Source organism: Eutrema salsugineum, unplaced genomic scaffold (assembly GCF_000478725.1).
Source record: "Eutrema salsugineum unplaced genomic scaffold, Eutsalg1_0 scaffold_2, whole genome shotgun sequence".
NCBI classification, from domain to species: Eukaryota; Viridiplantae; Streptophyta; class Magnoliopsida; order Brassicales; family Brassicaceae; genus Eutrema; species Eutrema salsugineum.
The window spans coordinates 7486113-7500398 of record NW_006256829.1 but is presented as its reverse complement, the minus strand read 5'-3'; the positions used below and the strand labels follow the sequence as shown (position 1 = coordinate 7500398).

Here is a 14286-nt window from a genome sequence, read left to right as displayed (position 1 = left end):
ACTGTTGTATAACAGTAACAAATATTTATCATTCCGTTTTTTCTCCTTTTAATAATCAGTCCTTTTATACTTGTAAGCAATTAAACCGAGATACATCCAGACATACAGTACATAAAACTTATTTTGGAGCCGTGGAAGATTCGGTTTTTTACTAAATATAACATTCTAAAATTATATTTTTAAAAAATATCATGATACACCTCTTATAACATTGTCCCAAATTGATTGTATAACGTAAAAATAAGATTGTGTGGGCTTCTCTAAATTATCAACCAAGAAATAGCATCATTCATTGCTCCAACTTTTTAGATTTGGTGATCACCCACCAGTTTCTTGTCTGTCGATTTTATGTTAGCTCCAAAAAGTATTCACCAGTCGGATTTCGACAGCTAGAAGAACACTTCAGTGTAATACAAATAAGAAACTATTTAGAAAGGACTTTGATAAGTTGAAAAATGTGAGAAAAGTTGAAAGCGAAAAGAAATATGTGTGATAAAAAAATAATAATTTAAATACCAACCTCTTATAATTAAGAAACTCAAGCATTTATGAATATTTATTTACTTTTAAGTCTGATATTCAAAGTCTAATTATAATTTTTTTTATACGTGTTGAAATAGGAGAAGTGACTAATAAACCAATGATAAAAGATTCAACAGTCAAAAAATCCAACAGAGTAAGAACTAAGAAGGCGTCATATATCATTTAACCGTAACTTTGTCTTTCATTCTCTATTTTATGTAAAAATAAAATGAATAAAAGCAAATTAATATTTGTTTTGAAGTCTTTTTTTTGTTAAATAATTTATCAATTGGGTTGAACGTCTAAATGGCACTGATTTTCAACGGAATGGATGTTGGGTTATCCCATTGTAATTAGTTCTTACGAATATACAATTTAAAAAAAAAAAAAAAAAACAAGAAAACATCGGTGTGACCGATCACCAAACATTAACAAGAAAAGAGATGTCTTGTCAACAAAAGATCAAAGGACATCACAACCTCCTTAATTACAATTAAACCCTCAATTGATTGTACGGACAATCAGTTCTACCGCATATTTTATCCGTACTTGCTAAACTCTGCGTCACCTCTTCAGTCTCTTGCAGGAAAATTGGCTTTTTCAGACACGAACTTTCCGAAGATGTTAAATGTATACTTAAACTTATGTATGGTGCTTGATCATACTTAATCTATATTAATATTTGAAATTCATACTTAATCTTCATTTTAATGGCACAAACCAACTTTTTAGTAAATGCTGTTAACTCTCCGTTAAACAATGTCTACGTGGATGCCACATAAGGGACGACGTTGTATTGGGTTTTCTCGGTTTAAAAAAAAAATACGAAACGACGTCGTTACTCTTATAATTATGTGGGAAAAAAGCAAAACCACGCCGTTTTGACTGATCTTCGTCTTCAACCCCTCACTTAACTCAGAGACGAATTAGGGATTTGTAAATCCAGACCTTCAACCTGTCGATTCTTGTTCGAGACCGATATCTTCTTCTAGCAGTTTGGGTAATTTTTTATATGTTTTTCTATATTATGTGTTCGTGAGTGTGATATAGAGCCTGCATCTTTATCTGAGTTAACCAGCTCTGTATGTATAATCAATCTTGTTCCTCTGACATTAGGTAATATTAGCTGTATGGCTCTTTGCTTACACGACACCGTACAAGCCAGGGAGATACTCTCACACTTGCAAAGAAACTCTCTGATATCCCAACTCAGCTATAGATTCTCTCTATCTTCACAGGTTTATTATTAACAGAGTTTTGTCGAAAACAGGAGTTGAGTTTTTAGAAAAAATGAGTCCAAAGCACAATTTTATTGGTGAAAATGCAGCTATGTATCAGCAGTTGGGTGAGAAAGGGAGCGAGATGGAGAACGAAGAACACAGGAAGAAGAAGTGGGACGAGTTGCAGAGTAGACTTGATGAAACACGTGGATCAATTCATCACATTGAACTAGTGAGAAGACCAAAAATGATCTTTTTTTTTTTCTGTTTTTTGCAATAAGTAAAAAGATCTGTCAGGCTTAACACACACTCTCTGCTTGTTACAGGTCGGAAAAGCGAGGTTAGAAATTATTCAAACGACATCCTTTGCATTTTTTTTTATCTGAAACCGAAGAAACCGAAAACAACATCGTCTCTTATGTGGACGACACATAAACAAAACTTGACAGAACAATTAACAGCGTCTGGTTAGTAATTGTTTTACGCACAAAAAATAAAGTTTAGAGACGAAATTCAAATAAAAACGAAGATTAAGTATGCATTTCAAATGTTAATATAGATTAAGTATGATCAAGCACTGTACATAAGTTTAAGTATACATTTAACATTTTCCAAAAGTTCAAGCCTGAAAAAACCAATTTTCCGTCTCTTGCATAGACGAAGTTAAAGAAAGTAGTTAATCTAATTAAGGGCATGTACATTAGTGAATCAGAATATAATAATATTTTTTTTTGGTTTTAGTTTTTCTTTTTTTTTTAATTCGAAAATTATAATTTTTAAATAATTAGGATGTTCCATTTCGGATGATACCGTCTATTCGTCGGGATAATACTATTTCTTCAATATTAAATTTTTTTATCTCAAAAACTGTGTCATAAACCCATGCTTTTACAACCAAAATGTAACTAAACCGGTCAATAACGAGAACCTAATTCGTTCACAACTGGGTATCCGAAGACTATTATAAGCATCAATTTGTATATTATCGTCAAACTTCATTTCTGTATAACATTATCCAAAAAGCTGATGTCCAACTACTTGTTTGTTTTTTTTTTTTTCAAAAGAAAAACACAAGAACTACTTGCTTGCTGCTACTTGCGTTGCGTGTGGTAAGGCGTTATTTGATCCTTGCTTCTTTATTCTCAAAATTAAATGTTTTAAATCGAAATAAGTTGTAACCATATATATAAAATATATTTATAACAATGAAAGCTACTTTTTCCATCTATCTTTTGTTCTTATGCCTAGTCTCATGAATCGCTGCCTTCTGAATCCTCCTTATATGTTGTCGGCCACCTTTATACTTCATATTAGTTTCACTACGCAACATCTTAATAACTGTAATTCAGCATTTCAGTTACAAGCTTGATTTTCTATAAATCAGTGTCTATATATTCAGTAACGTGGAAAACTACATAAATGTTATCATTTTGTTTTAAAAGATTTAGCACGATGAATTTTGGGTTTCCATCTAATTTTCCAACTGATTTTGACGGTGAGTAGATGTCCCTTGACACACACACACACACACAAACAAACAAACAAAAAACACAACTATTCCTTATACTCACCACCGATATAATTAAAAACATCCGAGTAGGATTGAACAAACTGAATCTGAATCAAAACCAAACTATAAAATATCTGAATGAAATAAAGATTTTTGTACTGAAAAATCCGATCTCAAACCGAACCAAATCCAAATCGTATGAAATTGAATAGAATTAACTGAACTAACGAAAATCAACACACAAAACTCGGTTTTCCTAACCAAAATCAACAACAAAAATCGCAAATCGCAAATCTCTGTTTCATACTTCAGTTATCAAGCCAACATCTTAACGTATATATCAAGGATATTCAGCTTTGCGTTAGTGCCAAGCTAGCGGAGCGGCCGTATGGATCAGATGGAAGTTCATGACCTTAATATATCACGTTGCTGCTCCCTTACCATCACATTATGAAAGCTTCATCTCCACCAGCTGGTATCGTTTCATACAATGGTGACCTTATATTTGCTACTTCACTGTATCTCTTTCTAATTTGTGGCTCACATGAGTTTCAAAATGTTGTACTTCCTTCCTTCTGTTTGCTTTGATTTTTGTGCTTCAATTTAGCACAATCTTGAGAATTTAATGCTCAAGAATTATAATATACAAAATTTACAATTCTTAGTGACTATGAATGCAAATGAACTCTAAGCTAACAACAAATTTAGCGCCTAGTGTACACTGTATACAATGCAATCTAATCCTTGAAGGTTAGCAAGATTAATTCTCAAGAAGCTAATTTTTAAGAATTTAGCTCGTAGTGTATACAATCCACTCCAATTAATCCACAACACGTGACATACAAAAATGGCAAATGGCTGGATCCACAAAACTCACGTGGGAATATATCATAAACGTTACCGTACGAATTTTGCATGCGATCATATCCTTGTTTTAATTGGATGGTTGAGAGACATGATAAAGTGATAATATCATCTCTCTAATTTTAATTTCTTCTCAAAGAGATAATAAAGAATATGATGAAAAAGATGAAATTCCTTCAGGTTGTACACCATTTAGCATATCTTTGTGGCTACTAACGTTGCGTTCGGTCCTTTCACTTCACTTCCCATGATTCCTCCAATCAATCAAGATCAATTTGAGTCGTTGATCTCACCGCCATTGGAACGGTGGCTCAAAAGGCTTAGACCATATTGGTTCATATCACTTTTCACATTGCGCGTTGACGTTAGGTTAATAATTAGAGGCTCTTTTCTGTATAGTGTATACCAAAATGCATTATAGATTTTATTAGTTTACATTACAACCATTTATGTATTAATTAGCTTTATTCTACGCTAACCTAGACGTGCTTGGTCATTTCATTTGACACACGTGGCACCCTCCCATTTGTCAAATTTGCGTTGAAGTGGACAACACGATATGGAAAAATTCCACCCAAAAGAAGCAAAATTCTCCCCAATCTTCTTTGCTTTTTCATTTCCACCTTTGCATTTTTTTTTCCATTTCTACTCCAAAAAATATTGTCAGTTTAATAAAGGAAAAATGCGTTTTAGAACGTTAGATTTTGCAGCAAAACCAAAAACCTTTAACCACCAAAAAATGTTAATTAAAATTTGCTACATCTATCTCTTTGTTTCTCTGCCACCGGATGCAGCATCCACTCCACTCATAATGAAAGAAGATCCCTCTCGGTCAGAACTTATTGTCTAAAATAATGGTGTTGCCTCATTTAAAATATATTTGTATACATTATCTTATAACGTGCAGGTAACCACTCTAGTTCGTTTCAAGATTTAGCTAAATTACATACAAATCTATAGGAGAAAAAGGTTTTCAAATTAAATTTATATGATTGGACTATCATTTTATCCCTGTAATATAAATTTACAGAAATTACGAAAAAACTTGACGATATATAGTTTTTTGACACCTCAAAGTGCTGATATGAAGTTCAATTGAAGCTATTTGGAGTTTTTTTCGTAAATTTTATTTGATGTATGCATGTGTAATTTTCCTACCCCCAAAAAAAAAATCATACGGAAAACAACTGATGAATATAGCTATAAGCCACGGCAATACAAAGGGAAAACGGAGAAAATGGCTATGGGCTAGGAAAATAAAATGTTTTGAAACTATTTAGTGTAACTACTAATTAGCGGGGACTAGGTAACTTTCATTTTGGAACGGGACCGTAGACCACTGTTGACCATCGGAGTCATAAGTTTTAATGAAAGTATAGTGTGAATTATATTTAAAGAAATAATGTACCTTTATTTTATATCAGAATATAGTCGTGTTATGATTTTGTTAAAAAAATATAAGAAAAACTAATACTCAAACGAAAAGCCACCATTCATCAAGAACAGTGTTTGTTTATAAAATATCCAGTAATAATATATATAAAATTGTAAGGATAAAGTAAAAATATAATTATATATTTGTATTAAAACTAAATTATGATAAAAGAAAAAAAAATATATATATATATATAAATATAATGGAACTATATATGTATATTAGTAGATATTTTTAGATTAAACAAATAATATCCACGGCCGTCCAAATATGAAGGTGTTTATATAAATTATATTCCCCTCTATAGAAAACATTTTCAATTAACGAAAGTTGGAACTTCATGTTTCATTGGCCTCCACTTGTTCTGGAATTTAATCCTAGCGGACCTAGCCTATGCCTAACCTCCCTGCAGTTTGTTTATCCTTTCATACGCCACACTTATTTTTTTTTTCTCTTCTAAAGTACGCCACACTTATCGTTTCACGACCATTGTTGACAAATAAAAGTTCTTAAACCCCTAATTAAATACTGTATAGGTTCTGGTTACTATTTATCTACTTAAGACAAAAAAAAAGGATGAGAAATAAACTAAAAGAATTATTGTAAGGATTCACCATAACGAACGTAAATCTTCAAGTCATTTTAAGTAGAAAGAAAATTTCAGCTGAAACAAAAATTAAACACTTGATAACAATTTTTTTTACTGTTACGTATAATGGACCCCGTTTTAACATGCTTTACTCCAAATGTACGTTTACCATAATCATAATCATAATATATATTTTTACCAAAAAAAACAAATAATCATAATATATAGATATATATAAATTGAATTTTCTGTTGATAAATGAGAAACTATATAATTTTATTTTAATTTTCTCCTGATTCGAACCTTCAATATCAAAGTATTTTAATTTTGAACTAGTCCAGAAACGGTGGATATCTATTGTATATTTTAGGACAAGGGAATCCCAGGTAATAAATATATATTTTCAAGAAATACTGTTGACTAGAATAAAGAGAATTGATATATTAATATATCATTAACAGATACATTAATTGTTAGTTTAGAAATATTGATTTATAATTCTAAAGTGTTTTTCATTTTAAATGTCATAAAACAAGAGTCAACTAGCTAGGAATCGATCCATATGGCTGGAAACAAGTAAACCGCATTGTAAACAGTACAGAAACGGCGTTTAAAAAATATGTGAGCGGTACTAAAATAGTGTTTAATAGTTTAAAAATACTTTCCATTTGATTCTCTTTGAATAACTTCATCCAGTTATGCAAAACGAGAAAAGTGTGCTTATGCGTCATTTCCCATTTGTTCAACTACTATACCATTTTAATTTTGTTATATTTAAATAAGGAGTATATATATATTCGATGCACCGTAGTCCTCACGTAGGTAGACATATATAATAAAAAGTGTGTTTAGCATCATTGATTTTTTATATTTACATCACTTATATCTGATGTAAAAATGTTTTACATCACTTAAGTGATTCTGAAAATGGTGATGTAAATAGTTTGCATCAGTTATAGAAATTGTTACATCAATTTTTAGAATTGATGTTAATATGTATCAGTTGCAAGAAAACGATGATAACATTTACATCATTTAATATAATTAATGCTAATATTTGTTTCGGTTATTATAATCGATGTTAAATGATATATCATTTAAAATAAATGATGTTAATATTTATATCATTTGTACATAATTGATGCTAATATTAGTATCAGTTTTAAAAAATGATTGTAATAGTTGTATCACATATAATAACTGATGCATAAGTATGTTCTGGTTTACATCATTTTATAGAAAAAATGATGTTAATCTGATCTAATCATAATTTAGCATATTAAAAATAAATTTAATTAATTAAAAGATAATATTAAATTATTCAATTAATCAAAGAAAAAACTAATTCAAAATTGCATATTAATATTAAATATATTTAAATCCGACTTTAATCTTCGATGGAAATAGTTACTTGGTGTAGCTTATGCGTTTACATGGACGATGGTTGCCCGTTAGTTGCTAATTTAAGTTCTGTTGACACATAAGTTTTTTTTTTATTGTTTCATTTCATTGATCTCAAACCAACATGCATCCATATACCCAAGTATAGGGAGTGAAATTCACCTTTCACATACAATTAAAACGATTATTGCCTAAATCAATATACCAAAATCTACCAAAACAGGTTTTCAAAAAAAAGATATAGTAGTTTCACAAATGTTAACTTCACATGTAACGATAAAAAATATCACATTCGTCTCTTCAGAAACGAATTCAAGAACATAGTTGTTAGAGCATGTCCAGTAAGGGTTTGGAGAAGGAGTTCGAGCCCGGGTTTATAGGCAAAGTATATTTAAAAAAAAAGAAATAAAGCCCAATATCGACGGATCGGTTCGTCCGCGCGAGGTCGTTGACCCCGTCTCTTCGCCACGTGTCACATTGCGATTGGGGGAGATTTCGTGGTAATTTTCGGGAAAGGAATTTTTTTTTGGACAAAAAATTCATTTCGTGTGTTTCGCCTCTTTCTTCTCCTCTCTTCATCTTCACCTGCGATTCCCGACGACTCCGTCGAAATCGTTCAGACCGGCGTCAATTTGCGGTGGTTTGTTCATCCGAGGATCGACCATCCGTCTACATCGGCAAGGTTAGTATATGTCCTTCCGTTTTCGTTGATTTTTGGCCGATTTGAGTTTTAGGGTTTGCGATTTTTTTTGGAGGAAAATATTGGTGATCAATCGAGGGTTTTTTTGGGGGATTTATGGTTCATTACGAGATTTAGTGGCCTATTTGAAACTCATAATCGAATTTGCGAACGGTATTTGGTGGAAATTAGGGTTTCAGAATTTGGTGGAAATTTTTTGGGGCTTTTGCTCGGGGGTTCATATTGGTGTTTCCAACTATCACTAGCATCATTCGTCTATATGTTTAAAGGCACTATCGAATATGAATTTAGGCTTTGCTTGTCTTTTGTGGGTCGTATGGCTTTGTTTGTCTTGCATTTCTTTTTTTTTTTAGAACCGTCAAGGCTGATAGTGGGTCGATGAAAATGTTATTGTTTTATATCGTTTGTCTTTTGGTATATCGTTTGGCTTTATTTGTCTTGCACTCTTTATTTTGTTAGAACCGTCAAGGCTGATAGTGGGTCGATCAAAATGTTATTGTGCACTTACTAGGGCTTATCGAATGTGATTAACGATCGGGATTTGAATCATTTAGTGGCTTTGTTTTCAAGTATTGTTTTAGGGTTTACTATGCCACAGTACTGGGAGAGAGCCATAACGATACATCAAAAGGAAATAGAGAGGGTTAAGAGCCCGCTCTACAGGGCAGGCCCCATTGATGGAAAGTTGTCGTATTGGGAGGCTGTGATTTTCGGACCAGCCAAATCGCCTTATCCTGGAGGAGTCTTCAAAGTCGGCTTGGACTTTCCTCCAGATTACCCGTTCAAGCCACCCAAGGTATTTCCTCTAGAATACCCGTTCTCATATTTTCTCTTCCACTAAAACGGTTCTCATATTTTCTCATATTGTCTCTGCAGGTCTTCTTCACAACCAAGCTCTTTCACCCCAACGTAGGAAAGCGTGGACATATCTTCCTTCGGATGCTGACTATCGACCGCTTCTCGTCCATTCACTCCATCCATACTATTCTCAGTAAACTTCATGAGATGCTCACAAACCCTGAAATAGGTGAGGGGGACTATTACGATGAAGCCAAAGCGAAGCTCTATAAAGAAGACAAGGCAGGGTTCGATCAGCGTGCTCGGGAATGTACTTTGGAGCACGCTGGGCCTTGAAAAAAATTTTCACTCTTTCTTTATGTAAAACTACTTGTATAACTCTTGTTTTACAGTTTTCAAGTGGGATTTTGTCTTTGTAAAACATTGTTGTTGGTATTAACACTCTTTCAATTTATTTCTTTAAAAAAATATTTTTTTTTTCGGGATAAACCCCAAAATGGAATTCACTACTGGAACCACATTTTCACCCGAATTCTTCTCAACCCACCCAAACTGAAAAATATTGTTTTTTAATGCTGATAATCCCTCTATGGGGTTTACTATTAGACATGCTCTTAGTTACTAGCGAAACATTGCTTGTAATATGCATATATCATAAATTTGTACCCATGCACCAAGATGAACATGGCAGATATCATGATTCATAATGATATATAAATATATATATATATATATATAACATCACCGATGAAGGAAGATTTTTTAGCACTTATTTGTTTATAAGATTATTATTTTGGTTCTAATTTTGTTTTTTCTTGTCAATCTATGTTGCATTAAACCGGAAATACCAAAACTCACACTTTTTTTTTTGGTTTTTGGATATATCGTGAATTAAAAAGACCTTTTAATGGTGATGAACAATTAATTGGTAATAAAAATTGAAATTGAGTGGTGTTGCTTTAGTTTATAGGTAGAGACAAAACGCATCCATGTCTCGCTTTACGCCTTTCGCTTCTCTTCTTCATGTGTGGCGACGCGCTCTCTATCTCTCTCTACGTCCTAAAAGCTCTCTTGATCATGCAACTTTTTATATATTACTAATATATTCTATAAAAAAAATTAAATACTCAGAAAGGGATCAACATCGACACCTTTTTGTTTAATTACTGTTAATAGTTTTTATTCTGATGAACGACACTACGTATATGAAGCATCTTTTGCACATACGTAGAGAGAGAAAAAATAGAAACAAAAGGACCCAACATGCACACAACAAGATACGAGCTTTCGGTTGCTTTCCACTTTCGTGATTCTTCTGTTGGGTAAGCTCTTTTTTTTTTCCCCTCTAATTAATCAGCGAATCCGTTTAGCTATTAAACTCAAAAACTATCAACCATTTCAGTATAGTTTTGTTTCCAGTCAGAATCGTATTTCGACTGTAGGTTTTAAACCTTTTAACTAGAAGATTTTGTTTAGAGGTTTTACAATATTCATGAAAAGTGTAGCATTTTTTTTTTGTAACAGAAGTGTAGCACTTTTTTCTGTATTGTGTTTAGCAACGAATGGCCAATGATATAATTTAGGTATTTTATATAAATTTATTTTTCTGATATAACCTATATAATCATTTGTGCCGTGTCGTAATTAACATCATCAGTTTTTAGCCATTCGGTTTGTTATAAAAAATATATTTCAATATGATAACTGAAATAAAAAATCATCTTCTAGTTGATGTAACATATACGACCAAAACAAATAACTTTCATACCTTTTTGCCAATGTATATATTTTGGTTTAATTTAAAAATGTGTTCTAAGAAACAATATGAAACGAATCAATTATCTTAATTTCATTATATCTACCAGCATCAATTTTGGTAATTACTGTGTTATATTGTTTGAGAATAGATTCCATAAACATTGAACAATATCGGTTCTGAACCATATGTGGCTGTTACATCATGATGCTACGTAAATCTATATGGAGGGAACTTCTAAATAATAAATATGGAGTGAAAGTATATTCCACGTATATATATATATATATAAACAAAATAAAAGAAGCATACAAATAGATAATTAGGAATCGAAATATATATATCGAATAATCCCCTTATGCTATTATCTCTAACGTTTTAGGTCTTTTCATTTATGTCATCTTAAATCTTAAATGTTTGTTGTTCACTTGTTCGTCTAACTGATTTCATGCATTATGCATGTTTTAACAGACACTTACACAGTTACACTAATATGTGGCTGCAACCGGAACTGAAATCGAGTAAACTATGCTAAATTTTCTAAGTGTAAGCAAATTAATGACATTAAAAAGAGAAACAAAACTACAATTGAAAATTAAACGAAGGAGATTAAATCAGCTCTTAATTCTTGTAGTTTATACATCTTCGAGAGTGGTAAAAGACCGTGAAACATATACACTAAATCAATAAAGATGTTTTCGATGTCGTCATGATTGATTATATATATGGATAAACTTTGATTTCTTGTAATTAATAATTGGTCCGTCCAATTGAATTTGGTCCTTCAAAAGAAAGAAGAAAGGTGATTCCTTTGCTTCCACCTTAAGCGATGTTTTGCCCACGATGAGTGTCTCTCGCTATCTTCCTTTAACCTAATTGGAAATGTTTGTTCTCTTTGGTGTCTTTGCCTTTTGTGTTTTCTCTTTTTGGTAATTTTTTCAAACAAAATAAATAATTTTTTATGTTTTGTTTCCAAAATTACTAGAATAAAAATAAATAAATCTTAGGAAGGTTTTGTTTCCATTTAAAATGCTTTCTTAAAGCTTAAAAAGGTTTTAAGAATAATGAATAGTTACGTTTGAATTCTTAAAACATACTCTCTAATTACCTAATATAATTAAAACAAATTGAAAATTCAGAGAAGTAAGAGAACAAACTATCGTGGAACTCTTCAAAAAGATTGTTTCTGTGTGTGATGCTTAATTTGAAGAAGAAACTTTTCTGTAATATTTTTTCTGAACGATTTTGATTATTGTGTACGTTACTTTTAGAAATATGTTTTCCATTTTATTATTGAGAGCACCTAAAATCATTTAGGGTTTTCCAAAATAGCAATGTAAGTGAAATGCTTCCTGTTGCATTGGGAGGAAAAAAAAAGAGTGTTTGTCGAGATGGAAGTGAAATGCTTAAAATTTTGTTTTACAGATGAGATGACGAATATCACCAGCGGGACAATTTATGACCAAATATTATATATCAACAACGAGCAGAAAATATGGATTGAGGCCAAGAGTAGGTAACTGAATGAATTAGATCTTTAGCTGTATTTGTGAAGAACAAATTTCAAAATAAGATTATATATAATAGTTTGGGAATTTATTCATTTAATCATCAATTCATTACAAATAGGATCACGCTATACAAAAGAAAAAAACTTGAACATATACTCTAAAACAATGTAATGAAACAATACATGTACGTACGTACGTACGCACTTGATATCTTTTGGATATCTTGTGGATTTATAGGACCAATGATGAGTGATGACCTCATCATCATCATTATCATCAACATCAAATATACCGATACATCTATACGCACGTACATGCAACCACGTACACTTGAAACAAAAAATTATTCAGTCTTCGGGTCCCCATGCACACGTCTCTGTCTCTCGGACCGTATCCTACTCCGACCCACCAACTTGTGTCTTGCAAAGTTCTAAAGAACAAAAACAAAAACAAAAAACTTGTGTTTTGGCCCAAATAATTGATTTTCAAACGATTTTTTCTATTTTGTATTGAACAAAAATTACTCGACACGACTACACCCATATTATATATATTCTTGTAGGAAAGCTTGTATGTATGTATATTAAAAAGCAACAAGTGATGTATATAATATTAAACTTTAATGTTCGTGTAGTTAAAACATTTTAAAATGAATCTTTAACAAAGTTTTCAAACTACAGTTATCTATTTGAAATATTACAACTTTAAAACCCCTGCTACAAAAAGAAATAAAATCTTACAACTTTAATCACTTTCAAACTTTTAATTTAATTCAAATGTCCAAATGCATTGATTATAAAATCAGTTATTAAAAAGCTGAAATTTAAGTGAAGTATTTATGTTTTGGTTGGAACCACGTTTATACAGTTATACGTTGATTTTGAGTTTGTTATGCAAAATTTTGGTTTGGATTCTAAAAATAACATTTTCTTGTATTCTTTTAAATTTTCACTATGTATTCTGAAATCATAAATGTATCACCTTACAATAAGAAAATGATCAATTTCAAAGCAGAAATTATGAGATGAACTAGAATTTACTCTGCATGTGTTGTGGCGTTCTCGAAATTATTGTAAAAGTTAAGTTGATTGGTTTGTAGATTTGCATAAAGATATATTGGTTTTGTTAATTAGTTTACGATTTGGTTAGAAACAAAAACTCTTGGATTTGAAGAAAACTGAATTCTTGATTCATCATGTTTCAAATTAATTTAGCTTATGATAAGAGTTAAGTAAGCCCCTAAACGATTATTTTGATCTACTTGGTTGTCTTTTTTTTTTTTTGATAAAAACGTTCGGTTATCTTTTTCTGAAGCAAAACGAAACTTTAGATATGTATTCACCAAGTGCAAGCTTTAATAATTGGGTTTGAAGCTGATTAAATTTATGGACTGCATTTCATGTAACTTATAGATCTCGATATACGAAATAATACCTTTTATTTAAAGAATATGTTATACTCCTATTTATAAAATATGTTATATTTTCGAGTTACGACCATGCTAAATTTTCTATAAGTGTATGAGGAGATTTTTTTCCTTTTCATGATTTTGGTTGATTTTAATCATCTCTTTACATTTGTAAACTCTCACTAAAGTAATAAATAATACTACTTAGATAGTACTACACCGTAGATGCCATGCCAATATATATTACGGACTACAAATACCATGTCTTTGGGTTTTTTTTTCTTGTTGTTGTTGTCAACATGACTTTGGATTAGTAATATTAAATTCAATATATTACATGATAATTTTATACTTAACATTAAATTCTTCCATTATTACTTTGACATGCTTTACCTGAAGCTTCAAAACGACGTTGTATTTTTCTCAATTTAAAATAAATCCAAGTGGTAAAAAGGTAACTTTAAAATAAAAATATAACATCCTAATAATGGCATCCAGCTTTCTTTGCATATTTTTGGAACATTCTCATCGTTTTAACTCTAAAAAAAGATGAAAATTGTGACTTCCACAAT

At 31.3% G+C, this 14286-nt stretch overlaps 1 protein-coding gene across 1 annotated transcript; it reads left to right on the top strand.

Moving 5' to 3' along the window:
* Nucleotides 1–8830: 8830 nt before the first annotated feature.
* LOC112086794 (ubiquitin-conjugating enzyme E2 29-like) lies at nucleotides 8831–9375 on the top strand. Its single transcript, XM_024156637.1, has 2 exons — nucleotides 8831–9037; nucleotides 9118–9375. The coding sequence occupies exons 1-2, from the start codon at nucleotides 8831–8833 to the stop codon at nucleotides 9373–9375; spliced, it is 465 nt and encodes a 154-aa protein (XP_024012405.1).
* Nucleotides 9376–14286: the final 4911 nt, after the last annotated feature.

Excerpts from the sequence above, each read along its gene's own strand:
- LOC112086794 (XM_024156637.1), top strand. The coding sequence starts at position 8,831 with ATGCCACAGTACTGGGAGAGAGCCATAACGATACATCAAAAGGAAATA. Across the intron at positions 9,038-9,117 it reads ACCCGTTCAAGCCACCCAAG|GTCTTCTTCACAACCAAGCT; the intron begins GTATTTCCTCTA and ends TTGTCTCTGCAG.